This window comes from Macrotis lagotis, chromosome X (assembly GCF_037893015.1).
Source record: "Macrotis lagotis isolate mMagLag1 chromosome X, bilby.v1.9.chrom.fasta, whole genome shotgun sequence".
Lineage (NCBI taxonomy): Eukaryota > Metazoa > Chordata > Mammalia > Peramelemorphia > Peramelidae > Macrotis > Macrotis lagotis.
Genome location: NC_133666.1, coordinates 695,776,209 through 695,794,499, shown reverse-complemented (window position 1 = coordinate 695,794,499; position 18,291 = coordinate 695,776,209). Strand labels below are relative to the sequence as shown.

General features: G+C 50.7%; 1 protein-coding gene across 2 annotated transcripts; it reads left to right on the top strand.

The window, feature by feature from the left end:
* Positions 1 to 75: 75 nt before the first annotated feature.
* TRMT2A (tRNA methyltransferase 2 homolog A) lies at positions 76 to 17,124 on the top strand. 2 transcript variants are annotated; one of them, XM_074206533.1, is made up of 11 exons: positions 76 to 702; positions 2,346 to 2,454; positions 4,530 to 4,711; positions 5,300 to 5,414; positions 8,007 to 8,122; positions 8,345 to 8,456; positions 10,984 to 11,106; positions 11,514 to 11,589; positions 12,020 to 12,136; positions 12,315 to 12,411; positions 12,914 to 17,124. In XM_074206533.1, the coding sequence occupies exons 1-11, from the start codon at positions 173 to 175 to the stop codon at positions 13,257 to 13,259; spliced, it is 1,923 nt and encodes a 640-aa protein (XP_074062634.1). In that variant the 5' UTR covers positions 76 to 172; the 3' UTR covers positions 13,260 to 17,124. The 2 variants fall into 2 exon arrangements, with proteins under 2 accessions (XP_074062634.1, XP_074062635.1); XM_074206534.1 differs by lacking the exon at positions 76 to 702 and adding an exon at positions 1,056 to 1,291.
* Positions 17,125 to 18,291: the final 1,167 nt, after the last annotated feature.

Genomic DNA, 18,291 nt, shown 5'->3' with positions numbered 1-18,291 from the left:
CGCCCCATCCACCCGGGGGGAGCCGCGTGTCCCGGGCCCGAGGGTCGAGCGTTCGAGCCCCGCTCGGGCGCGTGGTCCGTCCGCGCGGCCCCCCTTTCCCCCCGGGCCCCGGCCCCGCAGCCCCCTCCTCGGGGCAGGCCTCACGGCCCCTCTCCCCGCAGCGCTGGGCACCATGGAAGCGGGCGCGGCCCCCGGCGCCCAGCCCGGCCCGGCGCCCCCCGGGCCCGCCCTGTACCGCTACATCCAGGACGACCTGTTCACGTCGGAGATCTACAAGGTGGAGCTGCAGAACGTGCCGCGCTACGCCGGCTTCAGCGACGTGCGGCGCTTCCTGGCCCGCTTCGGCCTGCAGCCGCACAAGACCAAGCTGTTCGCCAAGCAGAGCTTCGCCTTCGTCACCTTCCGCAGCCAGGAGGAGCGCGAGCGGGCCGTGAAGCTGCTGCACGGCGCGGCCTGGAAGGGCCGCCGCCTCAGCGTCCGGCCGGCCAAGCCCAGGGCCGACCCCATGGCCCAGCAGCGCAGGAGGGAGGCCGCGGACGGCGGGCAGGGCCGGGCCGGGCGGCCGGTGCCCGCGGAGGCCGCCGGCGGCGCCTCGGCCCGGCGCATCGCCGACGTGGTCACCCCGCTCTGGGCCGTCCCCTACGAGGAGCAGCTGGAGCAGAAGCGGCGCGAGTGCGAGCAGGTGCTGCAGAGACTGACCAAGTAAGTCCGGGGCGCCCGGGCCTCCCCCGCCGGACACGAGCGGGCCCCGGCGGGGAGGGGGCGGCTGCCCGGGCCCGGAGAGCTCGGGCCGCTGGCCCAGCTTGGGCCCGTCCGGCCTCCACCTGTTTCGGGCTGAGTTCCTCGACTCGCCCCTTGCCCCAGGATCTGCCCTGGCTGCCCCCAGTAAGCTGGGAGGCCCCAGGTGTGGTCTCTGCACCCCGCAGATGAGCTGTGAGAGCTGGGCAGGGATTGCGCGGGGGGCCGCCGCCTCCTCGGCTTGGAAGGAGCCAAGAGACTCGGCGTGGAAAGGACTCTGCAGCTTTTCCAGCGCTAGCCAAGAACCAACCCTTCGTCATGAGGAGATCCCAGTGAACGGACGGGACAGAGGACAGGCCTGAATTAAGCCCCTGGACCATGTTGACCAAGCTCTGGGGCTCCGGATGGGCAAGCGGGAAAACCTCTGCCCCCGGCCAGCTTGCGGGCATTCAGTAGTCACCCGTCTGTTGGCTGCTTGCCCTGCTGTCATTCCCATTGGCTGGAGGGAGCCCTGCCTATCGTTGCATGTGTGTGTGTGGGTGAGCCTGCGTGTGTAAGTATGTTTGCGTGTGAGTGTCTGAGGGTGTGTGTGTTTGGGTGAGTTTGTGAGTCTGTGTGTGGGGGGATGAGTGTGCGAGTATCTGTGTCTGAGCTCCTGGGCCTGTGCATTGGGGCCCATTCGGAGCTCACACGGCCACATCCCTCTGATCACCACCCTGCTTTGAGCCTCAGTTTGTTCTGGCAGAGCCTCCCCACCTGGTCCCTTGGCTCAGGCCAGCCCCCAGACAGTCACAGAACTGGCCCTGGGAATGTCCAGAGATGGCCAGTTCCAAAACAACCACCAACAAGAAATTCAGACTGTCTATGAAGTCACTTTCTGGTGAAGGGCGAGGGACTCCTCACAACTTTGGGGAACAGGAGGTGGCACCTGAGCCATACCCTGAAGAAACAGGGATTCTGGGAGATCATTCTTGGCACAGGCAACTGCCTTTGCAAAGACCTGGAGGCAGGAGCTCAGTCTGAGGAACGCCAGGCTGGCTGGTTTGATTAACTTTGGAGGGGGGGGGGGGTAAGACTAGCCACCGATTGTTAGGAAAAAGGCAAGTTAAAACGGTGACTCACTTATCTAGTGCTTTAAATTTTGCAGAATATTTTACACGTACAATCTCATTTAAGGCCATGGGGGAATCTTATCCTCGTCTTATGGATGGGGAAACTGAGGCTTAGAGCTAGTGACTTGCTTGTAGCCCTAAAGTAGGATTTGAATCCTGCTCTTATGAACTCAAGTATGCCATACTGTCAAACTCCTGCCCGTGGCTGAGTGCCCTGAGGAGCACAGTCACATCTTCCTGCCAGGACCAGAGTTTGGGCACCAGCCACTCCTGTTGCCCTGAGTTCTCCAGACTGTTCAGTGCTGGAAGTGGACAGGATCCAGACTCACTCTTGGCAGGTTCAGTCCTCTCTCTCTGCCTGCGTTTACTCCTCCCTCAGATAGGACCCGTCCAGCCTGGTGAGGAGCAGGAGCTGGGGGGGGGGCGGCGACAGGAGGCAGAAAGGGAGTTCCCCTCTGTTGATCAGACCCCATCCCCTTTTCTGCTCTGTTCTAGGGAAATTGGAAACAACAACCGCGCCCTACTGCCATGGCTCTTTGTGCAAAAACAGAAATTCAACAAGATCTGCTGCCCCCTGGAAGGTGTCAAAGCATCCCCACTGCAGGTGAGGGCATTGCATGCTTCAAGGTCTGGCCTCTCACTGCTTCCTAATCTCCGCATCTACTGAGGTGTGCCCTGATGGGTGCCAGGCCTGGCAGGGATGCCAGGGTTTCATTCCCTCTGGAGATGCTCCTTGGGATTCTCTCTTGGATGGGATGATGGCAGTAGGGACTGGAAGGGGGTGGGGTGGGTCTGTGAGAGAGAGAGAGTAAATGAATGAGAGTGTGTGTGTGTGTGGTATACATGTGAGTGTGCTTCACCATGTGAATGATTGAGAGTATGTGGTGTGTGTGAGTGTGAATGAATGAGAATGCATGTAAGTGGATGCTGCTGTGTGTGGCATGTATGTGAACAGGTGGGTACAAGTTTGTGGCATGTATATGTGTGAGTGTTTGATATGTACACATGTGAATGAGTATGTAAATGTCAAGTGTATGAGGGAGCATATGTCCACATGTGAGTGCATGTGTGTGTGAGTGAAGAACGAAAGTATGTGTTTGCAGTGTATACCCGTGTGAGTGAATGGGTTGGGTGTGTGTGTGATGTGGTCACATGGATGTGAATGTAAGTATGTATAAGTGTGGTGTACGTGTGTGTGTGTGTGTGTGTGTGTGTATTCATTTGTGACCCCAAGCTCTTGGGCTCTGTGCTCTTGAGTAACTTCTTTGCTCCTCGGGTGTCCTGCCCCCACTCTGTCCCCATGGGTGGAGGTGTTGGTCCCTCGCCGGCCCTCCAGCCCTTCCTTCTTCTCCTGTCAGGTGGTAGGAGGAGCTTTCCTTTATTTTAACAAATAAAAAGGGGAAGGAACCTTTCCAGAAGATCTGCTGGGTCCCTGGCACCCTGTTATCCCATTTGACTGATTGGGCAGTCAAGGGAGGGTGTTCAGGGGGTTCAGCCGGGTCAGGATGTCATCAGTGGCCTCTTCCCTCCCTTCTCACAAGCCCTGCCCCAGGGAGGGGCTCAAACAAACAGGAGCCCCACACTCTCATTTTACTCAGTTTTAATCCTGAAAGCTTCCAGTTGAGTATCAGTACACCCTCTTCACTTTCCCCTTGTGATTTACATTCATTTGGAGGAATAAAAGACCCTCCCTTTCTCCTTCCCCACATCTACCATGACCGTTAGGTGTCCCCCACACCATTGACCTCCCCTGTAATGCAGGCCCCCAAAGTGTCTCTGCCAAGTGGTCATTCAGGCTGAGAATCCTTCAGAGGCACCACAGGTCTTGTGTGTGGCCCCCAAATGGCGCTCATCGGGCCTGGCTCCAGCTGCCCACCGACACTCACTGAGCATAGCACCATTGTCTGCTCCTTTGAATTCTCTTGAATTCAGTGCAGAGAAGAAAGGGTAGCCAAGGGGTCCCCCTCAACTAGAATGCACCCCATCTCCTCTTCATGTCTCCTTTAGCTTGTTAAGGGTCTTTGTCAGCATTTGTGACCATGGAGCACACTTGCCCACATAGCTCACGCCCAAAAACCTCACATCACAGAGAGAAAATAGACCCTTCCTCCTTCTCTCTTTCTCTTTTTTTTTTTTTTTTTTTTTAGGTTTTTGCAAGGCAAATGGGGTTAAGTGGCTTGCCCAAGGCCACACGGCTAGGTAATTATTAAGTGTCTGAGGTCGGATTTGAACCCAGGTACTCCTGACTCCAAGGCCAGCGCTCTATCCACTACACCACCTAGCCACCCCTCCTTCCCCCTTCTTGGTGCAAGTGTAGAACCCTGCATGTGTTTGATTGGGGAGCAGAAGTTTGGGAATACAGATGTCATAGTGAAAGGTGGGGGCATACATAGCTTGTTTTTCTAGAGCCAAAAAAGGAACTCTTGGAGCTCCCCATGCCTCCTCGCTGGGTCTCACCTCCTCCAAGGCCCTACTGTGCAGATGAGGGTCTCGAGGGCAGGACACCAGGCCATTGTGCCATCTGCGTGCTCTTGGTCTGGGTTTTGTTCACACATTCCTGGGCAGAGGTCCAACTGAACCAGACTCTTGGGAATTGGTACCATGGACTCAAGCCAGGATTTCAGTGTGTCTCTTGTGAAGGGAAACCAAGCTTGACCAACGCAGCCCTTCTTTCCTCAGACTGAATACCGCAACAAATGTGAGTTTCTGATTGGTGTGGGTGTGAACCAAGAAGACAAGACTGTGGGCTGCCGCCTGGGCAAGTACAAGGGGGGGACGTGTGCTGTCGTGGAGCCCTTCGACACCATCCACATCCCATCAGGCACCAAGCACGTGGTCCGGGCTTTCCAGGAGTATATTCGGTGAGTGAGGCCCAGGAACCAAGCCCTTTCCTTGAGAACCCTGCCCCCTTCTTGTTCTCTGGTGGCAGAATGGGACCCTCAAAGAGAAGAGGATTAGCCCTCCGACTCTAGGTCTAGTGCTCAGTCCACCTAACAGCTTGGGCTGGTGAATGTGACTGAGGGAGGAGGAGGAGAGTGGGGTGGGGTCCTTCCTCACATCCCCTTAGCCCTTTCAGGGGGGACTAGACAAGAAGAACCCTTAGGGGATCCTGGAAAGAAGATGGTGAGGCACTTTCCATCCAGGCCCAAGCTTAGCAAGTGTTCTGTGCTCCAAGACAAGGCATTGGAGAGAAATGAGAGCAGTTGGCCACATCTAGAGTTGCTGCCACCTCTGGGGCATTTTCCAGAGCCTATGGCCATCCATGGGGCTTCCTTCTGCCTCTCACTGGCCAGTGCTGGCCATCTCTGGGACTCAAGTCTCTGTCCCTAGCTGGACCTAACCAAGAGCCATCCAATCTTCTGGCAGCAGCAGCTCAGCCCAAAATGAAACAAAAGAAGGGGACCAGGGGGTACTGTGCTGTCCTTAATGGTGGGGGTGACTCTTTGCAGGTCAACCCCCTACTCTGTGTATAGCCCGGAGACATATGAGGGGCACTGGCGGCAGCTTACAGTGCGTACCAGCAGGAGTGGGGAGATCATGGCAATCGTCTACTTCCATCCCCAGGTACCTACCCCAGTGGCTCTGCCTGCAAGGTTGTGTTTGGCCAAGGGAGGTCCCAGAAAGAAGAGGGACCTGCTGCACTTGAAGGCCCATGATTCACATTTTGAAATTCTTATCTCCATTTACATGCAGATAAAAAAAAAAAATGGGCTCAGCGGTAAAGAGACAGAGTCCCACAGGGACACCCCCCCCCCAATCTCGTGTTCTTGGCACTCTTCCTGCAAGTTCAAAAACTCTGCCAGGAGGTTTCATTCTTTCTCCAAAGGAGAAGTCAGTTCTCAGTTATCCAAGTGCCTGGGCCCCACATCCCCATCCCTGACCCAGCCATGGGCCCCTCTGAGCCTGTTTCCTCATCTCCATAGTGAAGACAGTCTTTGGACTGAATGACCCTTCAAGGGGAGCAACCCTTGTGATTGTGGGAGAGGAGGAGGAGGAGGATGAAGTCGTAGAGTGAGAGATGGAGGGGACTGCTCAGGCTCCCCTGCCTTGCTTCCTTCCAGAGGCTGAGGAGGGTCCCAGAGCCAGGATCATGGGTAGGATTCTGGATTTGGGCCTGGAAGAAAATCTTGGAGAGTTCAGAGGCAAACCCTCTCATTTTATAGATGAGGAAACTGAAGCACACAGAGAAGGGACTTGTCTCCTCTTGGAACTAAAGGACAAGGGACACAAATGAGTCATTTTTATTCCAAACCTGAAGAACTGGATGTTGTGTTATGGGAGGATGCTAGAGCTTCTGACCAGGCCTGAGCTGGGGGGGGGGGGGGGGAGGGTCTTGGGGATGGGAATTCAGGGGCACTTTTCCCTCTGAGCCATGAGCCCTACTGAGGTCCTCAGCACTTAGGAGATGGAGGGACCCTTGTGAGTTATAGAAAAACCAACTCCTTGGGAGGTGAGCGCCCAGGATTCTTCCTGCACCTCTACCTTGTCTTCAAGGCTCTGGCCACCAGCCAGGTATAGCCAGGAGTTGCCACCAAACCATCCCCCCCAAGGGGAATAATTGTGGACCCACCCCCATCCCTGCTATGCCATGCCCACCCCACCTACCCCCCCCATCCCCAGACTCTCAGGAGGGAAGTCAGAAAGGACTTGGGTAGCTGAGAATGGAAACAACAGCTCAGGGCTGTGTGGACAGAGTGCTGGAAGCTTTGGGTTCATATCCAGCCTTATGACACAAGTTTGGGAGACCCTGGGCAAGTCACTGTGCCTGTTTGCCTCTGTTTCTTCATCTGTAAAATGGGGAGGATCAAGTGAGGTGCTCATCATCAAGTGCTGGTCCAGAGCGGGAGTTGTCTTCACTCTATTAACCCAGAAATCACTCTGCAGATGTAATTTCGCAATCCTCCCCTGAAGTCAGCACTGCAATGTTGATGCAGGCCTCTATGTTGAGACCTGGGGTACAAAAAGAGGCCACAGACAAGACCTGCCCTCAGGGAGCTCACAGTCCCATCATCGTGTTCAAAGGCAGGCTTTATAACGGATAAATAGGAGGTAATGACCAGGGAGAAGTCTTGGGAAAGTCTTCATGAAGAAGGTAGGATTTTAGTTGGAGGGGCAGCTAGGTGGCGCAGTGGATAGAGCACCAGCCCTGGAGTCAGGAGGACCTGAGTTCAAATGTGACCTCAGCTGTGTGGCCTTGGGCAAGTCACTTAGCCCCACTGTCTTGCAAAAATTTAAAAAAAAAGGATTTTAGTTGGGACTGAAGGAAGCTTGGAGGAGGATGAGTGGTCCAGACTTGGGTCCATCCAGAGAGAATGTGTGGAGCCAGGAGAGGGAGGTCTCATAGAACAACCAGGAGCACAGCAGGGCAGGTGACCAAGAGCTCTAAAGGCCAAATAGCATTTTTGTAATTTATCCTAAAGGCCATAGGGAACCCCTGGAGTTTGAGTGGGGGGCTGACATGGTCAAATCTGAACTTTAGGAAATTCACTTTAGTGGCTAGATGGAGGATGGTCTGGAGGGGGAGAGACAGCAAGCAGACCACACCTACCAGCCATGGCAGTAATCCATTCATGAGGAGAGAAGGGCATATATTCAAGAGAAGCTGGAGAGGAATCAGCAGACCTTGTCACCATATTGGATGGGGGGGGTGGGATGAGAGATGGTGAAGGGACCTGGGAGAAGGACCCCCTTGATGGTAATAGGGAAGGAAGAAGGGAGAGCAGATTTGGAGGGAAGATGCCCAAAAGGAGATGCAAGATTGGAAGTTGGGGCAGGAAAAGGAGATTTGAGAATCATCAGCACAGAGATGGGAGCAGATCACCCAGTGAAGTAGAATAGACAGGAGAGCAGAGGACCCAAGATAGAACCCTGAGGGGCACGACCTGGAGAATGGTACAGCAAAGGAGTCAGAAGGAGCATTTGCAGATGAGGAGCTAGGCTCAAGTTAAGTGACTTGTCCAGATGGAATCCCTGAGTCTCCCTGACTCCGCCTGGACTCTGGGCTCAGCACCAGTCTGATTTGGCCTGGAGGCAGTGACTCCCCACTGAGTGCTTCTAGGGCTACCTGACATTCCCAGTCTGGGCCAAAGGCTTCCCCATCATTCAGGCCAGAGCAGCCGTGTCCCTGAGTGTGACCTTTTCTCTCGGTCCTTCTAGAAACTCAGTAAAGAAGAACTGGCAGAACTGAAAGCCTCCCTTGGCCAGCACTTTACAGTGGAGTCCGGTCGGCTCAGTGGGGTGACTTCTCTCTACTTCGTTGAGGAGGGGCAGAGGTAAGGCTTCTGTGGCCCCGAAAGAGCTTCCCTGGGCAGACCCAGGCCTGACCTGGGTGGGTAGGACAGTTGTTGGTGTTTGACCAGGACTAGGTGCTTGAGGATGGAGACAAGACCCAGAGCGAAGGTCCCTCCCATGAACCATGTCTCCAGAACTTCATCTATCCTTGGGTCCACTCTATCTTGCCCTGTTCTGGAGGTTTTCCTGTTTTCTGTTGCCAGAAAGTCTCCTAACCGAGAGGACCTGCCTTTGGAGCATGTGGCGGGAGAGAAGTACATCCACGAAGATCTTCTGGGTTTCAAGTTCCGGATTTCCCCGCATGCATTTTTCCAGGTACGTTAGCAAGCAGTGATGAAGTGCCTGCTGTGTTGCGTCTCAGGCCCTGAGCGAAAGACAGTCCTGCCCTCCAGGATCTCCCAGTCCAATGGGTCAATGGAGGGAAATCATCAGTGGGAAGGCATTAAAATTAGGAACATCTGGGAGGGACTTCTCCAAAAAGGTAGAACATTAGCTGAGGTTTGAGGGAAGCCAGGAGGGGACCCAGAGGGAATGGATCAGAGGTAGATTGAGGGTTTCTGTAAGAAGTCCCAGAATATTGAAAGCCCAAAGGATGCTTGAGACCCTTCTAATGTGTGCTTAGGGGCAGTTGGTGTGCCTTGGTCTGAGAACTTCTTGGAATAGGGAGGGGACCCATAGGGCAGCCCATTGATACCACCTTCCTGAGGCAGGTGAAGAGGAAGTAGCTGGCTGGCTACTGCTGTTGCTGAGGTGCTGAGATCCCAAGTGCCAGGAGCCTCAGAACTCCTGGCCTCTGAGGAGGGGAAGGGTCGGGTCCAAAGACATCTTGCAACTGGTCACTAGGCCCAGGCCCTAAAATTTCTTAGACGTTTTGGACTTGAAGAACCAAGAATGAAAAAGGCCAAGCAGTAGTTCCTGCAGACCTTCACCCCTGGTTCTCTGGGAGTAAATCCATTAGTCCCAGTGACCAAGCAGAATGTCTTGGCTTCTCTGTATGTAATGGGTATCCACTCCATGGAGAGCACTAGATTGAAGGCCTGGCTCTGCTCCTTAATCACCACATGCTTAAGACCAAGGCTTTTCCTCTCAATCATTCTGCCTCAGTTTTCTATCTGTTCAGCAAACTTGAAACTCCTGCTTTTCTAAGCCATCCGAGGCCCCCCACCAGGGGGCCAGCATCATAAACTTCACTCACTTGGCTAGTCACTAGCAGCAGCAGTGGTCATTGTAGAGAGATTCTGTTTGAATTTAACATCACTACTGTCACCTGTTAGAATCCCTCAAATAATGATTTTGTCTAATTCCTTAACGCTTTCCTTGGGTCAGACCTGGACATACTCTCATTTTGGGGATAAAAAAAAGCATAGTTTTGGGAGCAGAAGGGACTTGCCTGGGACCACCCAGACAAGAAGTGTCCAGGCTGGTTTAGAGCTCAGGCCTCCTGCCCCTCTCACTGCACAACCCATCCTTGGACAGTCCAGTCATCTCCCTGACAGCCATCCATGTAGCAGGATAGCAAAGGATGGACAGGGTCAATATTTTTCTGTTTAATCCTCCCAAATCTAGAACATAGGTGCTGTTATTATCCCCATTTTTACAGTTGAGGAAACTGAGGCAAATCAGGGTTAAATGACTTGCCCAAGTGACTTAAACAGTATGTATCTGAAGCTGACATGGAACTGAGTTTAGATTTAGCACCGACCATGTTGAACAGAGAGCATGGAATATGATGATCTAGAAAACAAAAGATGAAAGCTTTGCAACTAAGAATAATACTTCTCGAAACTTAGTTTAATTGTTTTGGAGTCAGAACCTTTCATGAAGTAAGAGGACTTCCAAATATTCCTGATGGAAAGACAAGCACATAGAAACTCTGGAATACAGATATGGGAATAAAGAGAAATGAAAAGGTAAAAATCAGAACTCAGAACATGTAAAGATACCACTGTTGCCTTTCTGTGGGAGGGAGTAAGAATGATCCAGGTATCCCTTAAAAACTGTGATGTCAGCAGGGGTCATGGGAGATGTCTGTTAGGCTTTGATGATCTTAAAAAGTAAAAGTCAAAGGAGGTGCAAAGATAAAACTAGAGAGGAAAAGGACCACAGACACTTCGGAAATATTTAGGACTTCTCAGAGGACTTAATAAGGAATGCTGCCCACCTCCTATGGAGCAGTGATGCTCTAAATAGGTCTTTTTGGATGTGGTTAGTGTTGGAATGTGTTCCACTTTACCATATTTGTTGTGGGGACATGCTTACTAAAGGGAGGTGGGGAAGTGTTATTTTTTTAAAAAGAATAAATGGAAGGCAACCTTAGAGGGAAAAGCTTCTGCAGGCATTGTTCAAACTGTGAGAGTGGAGGAAGAGCATTCCAACCTGGAGAGTTGGCTGACCACGCAAAGGCCCAGAGCAGCCTGGAGGCCACAGGGTCATTGAGAAAAAGAGTATGTGCTAGGGATGACCTGGAAGCAGACTGGGGAGGGAGGAGGTCTAGGAGGACCAAACAGCCTTTGGCATTGGATCTGGAGGCTTGTTGTAGGGAGCCATACCAGTTTTGGAGAGGGGAACAACAGAGTCAGGCCTGAGCTTGAGGAAGATAGTCTGGAGTTGGGGGGTGGGGGGACTGGAGGTAGCAGGCGCCTACAGTAGTTAAGCAGCAGGTGAAGAGTATCTGCTCCTCCTCCCACCCCAGGATGGTGCCATATTGAATGTTGTGGAGTCAAGAGGACCTGAGTTCAGATCTGGCCTTAGACACTTAATAATTACCTAGCTGACTTCTGGGGGCCCTCAGGCATGGAGGTACTCTGGGTTCTGGAGGTTCATTCCTTCTGTGGTCCCTCAGGTGAACACACCAGCTGCAGAGGTGCTCTACACGACCATTCGAGACTGGGCCCAGCTGGACAAGGAGAGCATTGTGCTAGATGTCTGCTGCGGAACTGGCACCATTGGCCTCTCCCTGGCTCGGGTGAGCTCTGGCCTCTCTCTTCTAGACCCTCAGAGGATATGGTGGACAAGCCCTTTCCTCAGTGGTCATAGGTCATCTGAGCAGGAGTTGGGGTATAGCAATGAGGGAGAGAAGAGGCCTGAAGGCTCCCCTTGTAGGTGAATGGGGGTCTGGCAGATGGGTCCCAACCCAAGACAAGCATCTAGCTGCCTGGAGACCCCCTGTGCCTCATCTACAAACTGGCAGAGAAGTGTGGGGTCCTGGGCAGAGAGGCAGGACAGGGTTGGTTCAGGTCCTTGCTCCAACCCTCGCTGACTGCATGTCCCTGAACCATTCTCTAAGACTGAGGCAGGGGAGGGGGCTGATGGAATCTCAGGTCTTTAGGGAGGCTTGGAAGTGGATCCCAAGTTCTTTTCTTCCCCTTACAGGAAGCAAAGAAAGTAATTGGCATCGAGCTGTGCCAGGAAGCTGTGGAAGATGCCCGAGTGAATGCCAAGATTAATGGTTGGTTGGTCTTAGAGTCCCAGCTAGTGGGGCCTTGGGCTGGAATTAGGCCTGGGCTGTAAGAGTGGTGATTCTTCAGGTTCACTTCCTGGCTTGAGGGTGGCATCTGGTGGAGCCAGGTCAAGGTAGGGGACAGACATAAGGTGCCATTACAGTTCCCACATGGGACAGGATCAGGTCCAGTGGACAGTGTGGGAGAGCAGGACCAGGAACACTGGAGGCAACAGCAGGTTAAGCTAAGCTCCAGGGAAAGAAAAGGAGACCCCAGGCATGCCTCAGTGGCCTGAGCCACCAGACAAGGTGGGGCCCACACTAGACCCCTGGGTGGCCTGTGTCTGGAAATGGAGATTGCAGCCCTGCTGGACATTGGGAGCTGCCCACATAGCCAGAGATGCTAAGGCCTAACTCTTGGGGTTTCTCCCCCCTGCAGCCCTGGACAACATCGAGTTTCACTGTGGCAAGGCAGAGGACCTGGTCCCATCTCTGATGAGCTCCTTGTCCTTGCAGAGACTGACTGCCATTGTGGACCCACCCCGAGCTGGACTGCGTGAGTGACAAGAGCGTGGTGGGGGAGGGGGGTACAGAATGGGTATTATCTGGTGGGAAAGGACTGAGGGGCCGAGGTGGGAAGGAGGGCCACTCTGAAATCAGTTCAGCCTCTGGCCAACCCTGGTCTTGGTCTGCTGCTGCCCTTCCTCCTCACTGACCTCTGTCTCCTCTCTTAGACTCCAAGGTCATTCTGGCGCTCCGGAGAGCCGAGAACCTGAAGAAACTTCTCTACGTCTCCTGCAACCCCCGGGCAGCCATGAGCAACTTTGTCGAGTGAGTTCTGCTTGGAAGCCTGCTGAGGATGGGGAGGAGAGCATGGGACCCCCACTCCCCATCATTAAAGCAGAAGCCCAGAGAGGGGAGGTGTACAGTCCACAGAAGGCAAGGCCCAAGGGTCCTCCAGCCCTCCACCCTGTGACCATTCCATCCACTTTCCCAGAAGGGTCTCTTGTTGGACCATCTCCAGATTTATCTCCAGGTCTCATGAATTTGGAACTAAAATGCTGGGGGCCCAGTGACCCAAGCTGCCTGATGGAGGCAGACTCACCCAGCCTCTTACCTGCCAGGGTCCTCTTTTGGTCTCCCATTTCCTCCTCTCTTAAATGAAGGGATGATAGGAGTACTATGGCCCAGTGAGAAGGGTTCTGTGGGCTGCCCAGCCTCCCTGGCCATGCCTCATGTGGGAGAGATGCATGATGAGTCTGGGCAGTGGGGCTGGGGGTAGGGGGAGGGGAGAAATCTTAGCAGAGACTAACCTCCCCCTTCTCCTCCCAAGCCTTTGTCGAGCCCCATCCAACAGGGTGAAGGGCTCTCCCTTCCGCCCAGTCCGGGCTGTGGCCGTGGACCTCTTTCCTCAGACTCTGCACTGTGAGATGGTGATTTTGTTTGAGAGGATAGAGCATCCTAATGGCCCATTGGCTGCCTCTACCACTGCCACCGCCACTGCCACCACCACCACTGCCGCCACCGCGAGCTCTTCCCCAGAGCACACGACTCCACTGCCCCCTGCCCCCATTGTTGTGGGGGCCCAGGAAGAGAACTGTCCAGATACTCTTGAAGCTCCTCCCAGTGACCAGCACAGAAGCCCCAGTCCCCTTCCTCCGGCAGCCGCAGTTTCATAGCAGATTCTCCATTGGGGGCCTGTCCCACACAGAGCCTGTTCCACGGGGCAGAGCCCAGTGAGAAGAAAGGAGGGGAGAGAAGAGCCCCAGGACCTGAGAACTACATCGCAGTGCTGTATTGGCCGTGAGTGGGATGAGGCCTGGAGGGGCAGCAGCCCTGGGTGGGGGCAGGACAGTCATCCCGCCAAGCAGCTGAAATAAATAGTTTTGGAGGTTAATGCCTTTCAGTGCTGTAGCAGCTCCTTCTCAGAAATTCCAGCCAGAGGAGTGGAGTGACTGGAGCCTTGGGAAGCCGAGCCCTGCCCACTCTCCACTGTGGACTCCCAGCCTCCTTGCTGCCTGCCCCAGTCCCAGTCAGGCCTAGGAGTCACCTTCCTCAGGGTAGAATAATGATGAGAATGATCACGGCCAGTATTGATTTCTTAGGAGCCTCACAACCACCGTGGCAGACAGGTGGTGCTCTTGTACCCATTTTACAAATGAGAAAACTGGGACAGAAAAAGGACTTCACCTACCCAGTAAGGGCCTAACACTGGATTGAAACTTGGGTCCAGAGTACTAGCTCCCTGCATCAAACACCTGGCTGACTTGATGGACTCAGTGCGTGCTCTTTTCATTAAGATACCGTTTTTTTATTGGTTACCCTTCGTTGCCCCAGTTCCTTCCGGGGCACCCTCCCTTCTATCATCATCCCACTTGCAGCCATGGCAGCCTCTCCACTCTACTCCTTAGATCACCAGGGTGGCAGCACGCTTGACCCTCAGACCAGCTGGGCGACACACTGGCCACTCTCTTGGGGCCTCCTCTCTGCCTTCACCAGCTTTCTTTGATTGTTCAACCCATCTTCTCAGTGCTTCTCCCTTTTACTGTCATCAAGCAACACCGATTCTGCTTGGAGACCAACCTCTGTGCTGGCTGGGGATTGGGAGGAAGTCTCTAAGGCTCCTGCCTTTCATTTCTGGCTGCCTGGCTCCTGCATTGCATCTGCCAGGCCCTTCCCTCTCCGGGACTTTATTGTCCCCCAAGTACCACAGTCTCCACCCCCACCTTCTTTGTGCTCAGGACTGAGCTGATTCATAGGCTTTCATTCCTACTTTGGTCATGGGACCTGGGTTCCATGGGGATATCGTCAAGTTAATGCCAGAAGACTGATCCCTACAACTGCTCTACCTGAGGTTCAGAGCTTGCCTGGTCCAGGGTGCCAAGATTGGGCAATTCAGGATGAGGGTGTATGGAGCCAAGAGCAGGACACCCTCCTCCCTACCAGCCAGCCAAGGGCTTAATACCAATGACATTCTACAACGATCAGAGGACTGAGGCAGAGGGTATGAACACCTTAGTCTGGACTTTTCTATTATGATTTCAGATCTGGTTTTCTGGAACAGTTGGATGAATTCAGAGCTCCAGCAGACATGCATCTACCCCTCCAATATTTACCACTTTTCATCCTTTGACTTTTTTCATCCTCTGAGGGTTAGGAGAGGAAACCTCAGGATTTCACATTGCATTTATTTTTGGTCATTTTGAAAACGCCCTGTTCATTTGACTGATTTTAGCAAATGGCTCTTACTTATTCTAAGTAAGGTGTATCAATTCCTATATACACATATGTATATATTTTTATTTTCTCATAAATTACATGTTAAAATGGTTTTTTAATGTTTTTTTTTTAAGTTTTAGGTAACAAATCCTATCCTTACTCCCCTCCTCCCTCCCTGAGATGATTAAAAAAAATCACATAGGGGTCATATTTGTGCAACCATGTGACCACTTAGAAGACAAATGAAAAGAAAGAATGAAAGTGAAAAATAGCATACTTCTGTCCATATTCAGACACTATCAGTTCTTTCTTGGGGGGGGTGGAGAGTATGCTTCAGCTTGAGGTCTTTGGGATTGTCTTGGGTCATTGTGTTAAGAATAACTAAGTCATTCCCAGTTGATCATCCTCACAATACTGTGGTTACTGTGGACAACATTCTCTTGGTTCTGCCTACTTCACTTTGCACTTTCACATAAGTCATTTCAGGTTTTTCTGAAATCAATTCTTGTGATTTCACACTTTCTTAGCCATTCCCCAAATAGTGGACATCCCTTCAATGTCCAATTCTTTGCTACCACAAAAGAGCTGCTATCAATACTTTTGTACAAATAGGTCCTTTCCCTTTTTCTTTAATAACTTTGGGATACAGTCCTAGTAATGCTATTACTAGGTTGCATGAGATATGCATAATTTTGTTGCCCTTTGGGTGTAGTTTCTAATAGCTCCCCAGAAAGGTTGGATCAGTTCTCAGCTCCACCAAGTTTTCCAGATCCCCTCCAATATTTGTCATTTCCCATTTCTGTCATAATAACCAATCTAAGTGGTATGAGGTGGTACCTCAGACTTGTTTTGATTTGCATTTCTCTAATCAGTAGTGATTTAGAGCACGTTTACATGTGACCAGAGGTAGTTTTGGTTTCTTTGAGTTTATCACACACTAGATTACTGTGGTCATTTTCTTCTAATATAATATGTACTTAATCTGGCCCACTAATTTACCAGTACAGTTTCAGATCTGATCCCTTCTTAAGGATGTTTCCTAGGGGGAAAGAATTTTCCCAATAGATAATTCCCTTGCTACCCACATTGAAGGGAAGAGTGGCAGAGAAGGAAGGAAATAAGCATTTATTAATCTCCTTGGAAGTGCCAGCGCCATACTAAACCCTTTACAAATATTTCATTTGATGCCCATGATAATCCTAGACAGTAGGTGCTCTGATTATCCTTATTTTATAATTGAGGAAAATGAGTCAGGGAGAGATTAAATGACTTGTCCAGAGTCTCCTAGTAAGTGTGTCTGAGACTGTATTTTAATGCAGGTCTTCCTGACTCCAGACCCAATGCTGTATCCATTGTGTCATTAACTGCCCAGTTTTGGTCATAAAAAGATATTTGTTTCATTGAAAGTTTCTATTTTAGGGGCGGCTAGGTGGTGTAGTGGATAAAGCACCGGCCCTGGAGTCAGGAGTGCCTGGGTTCAAATCCGGTCTCAGACACTTAATAATTACCTAGCTGTGTGTCCTTGGGCAAGTCACTTAACCCCATTTGCCTTGCAAAAAAAGTAGAGCCACAATGATGGAGAAAAGTCAGGAAATTGCCAGAGCTTTCCACAGTTTCCCTCAGAAACAATGTTGATTCAAACCTGGAGAGATATAGCTTACAAAAAAGATAGAGTGAAACCATTTTCTAGCTTAAGATGATTTAGGAGGACTTCAGGAAAAGTTTTTCTCCCGTGGGTTAAAAGGGAATGCAGCCCAACACAAGCTGGGGTGTGGGCAAACCTGTGGGAGACTTTTATCTATAGCACAGATCAGCAACCAAGGCCCCAGGCATAAGGCAAATGTTCAGCCCTCAGCACGACAGGCATGACTAGTCTGGACCTCCTTGGTGCAGTGGGCAAACCACCAGCACCCAAGGCTATAGTGCAGAAAGCCAGGAACCAGACTCCTGGTCCCAGCACAAGAAGCTTGGCACAGTGGGCCCCCCATACCCTAGGAGCAGAGCTCAACTTTAAAAGTCATGAAATAAGTTAAAAAAAAACAAAACAGAAAAGAACCCTGACCATAGCAACTCAGAAGAACATAGCAACAATGTCAAATGCCTACATGTGAAGCCTCACAGGGGAAGATGAATTGCTCTCAAGACCAAAAAAGTCTTGGAAAAGCTAAAAAAGGATTTTGAAAATCAAATTGGAAGAAGAAAAATTGGGAACAGAAATGAAAGTTATGCAAGAGAGAGTCAATAGCCTGGAAAAAGGAACAAAAATTGACTGTAGTAATTAATTCCTTAAAAAAAATAGTTGATTATTTACAATAAATTCTTTTGGTGCCAAAAAAATACAGTTGATTAAATGGGGGGGGGGGGGAATCTACTGAAGAAAAATTCCTTCAAAATAGAATCGATCAAATGGAAAAAGAGGTACAAAAACCATCTAAAGAAAGTAATTCTTAGGGGTGGCTAGGTGGCGCAGTGAATAGAGCACCGGCCTTGGAGTCAGGAGTACCTGGGTTCAAATCCGACCTCAGACACTTAATAATTACCTAGCTGTGTGGCTTTGGGCAAGTCACTTAGCCCCATTGCCTTGCAAAAACCTAAAAAACATAAAAATTAAAGATTTAAAAATAAATAAAAAATTAAAAAAAATAGATTGAGCCAAGTGGAAGATAGTGACTATGAGATATCAGGAATCAGTCAAACAAAATCAAAACGGTAAAAGAAAAATAAAATGTAAAATATTTCATTGGAAAAACATCTGACTTGGAAAATAGATCCAGGAGAGATAATTTAAGAATTTTTGGACTATGTGAAAGCAAACTAAGAGCCTAGAAAGCATCTTTTAGGAAAGTAGCAAAGAAAGCTGGTGAAAGGAGAGAAAAGTATAAATGGGAAAAAATAAGATAGAGGGTAATATTCAGTTAATAATCATAACTGAATGTAAATGGGATGAACTCTCCCATAAAACAGAAGTGTATAGGAGAGTAGATTAAAAAACAGTACTACAATCTGTTTACAAGAAACACATTTTGGGGGCAGCTAGGTGGCACAGTGGATAGAGCCAGGAGGACCTGGGTTCAAATCCACTCTCAGGCACTTAAATAATTACCTATCTGTGTGGCCTTGTGCAAGCCACTTAACCCCATTGCCTTGCAAAAACCGAAAAAAAAAAAATAATTCTCAAATATTCTTATAAACAGACACTTAATAATGACCTAGCTGTGTGGCCTTGGGCAAGCCACTTAATCCCATTTGCCTTGCAACAACCATATATATATGAAATGCAACCTTTTTCAGATCATGATGCAATAAAATTTGTAATAAAAGACCATGGAAAGGTAGATTAAAAATCAACTGGAAACTAAATAATCTAATTGTAAAGAATGAGTGGGTCAAACAACAAATCAGAATAAATTTTATCAGAGAATATACCATAATGACATGATATGACAAAATTAATGGACTGCAGCCAAAGCAATTCTTAGGGGAAATTTTATA

What these genes read in the sequence shown, in the direction of transcription:
- TRMT2A (XM_074206533.1), top strand. Translation starts at nt 173, where the DNA reads ATGGAAGCGGGCGCGGCCCCCGGCGCCCAGCCCGGCCCGGCGCCCCCC. An exon ending in TCGTCTACTTCCATCCCCAG is followed by an intron (nt 5,415 to 8,006) that starts GTACCTACCCCA and finishes CGGTCCTTCTAG; the next exon opens with AAACTCAGTAAAGAAGAACT. An exon ending in TTCGTTGAGGAGGGGCAGAG is followed by an intron (nt 8,123 to 8,344) that starts GTAAGGCTTCTG and finishes TTCTGTTGCCAG; the next exon opens with AAAGTCTCCTAACCGAGAGG.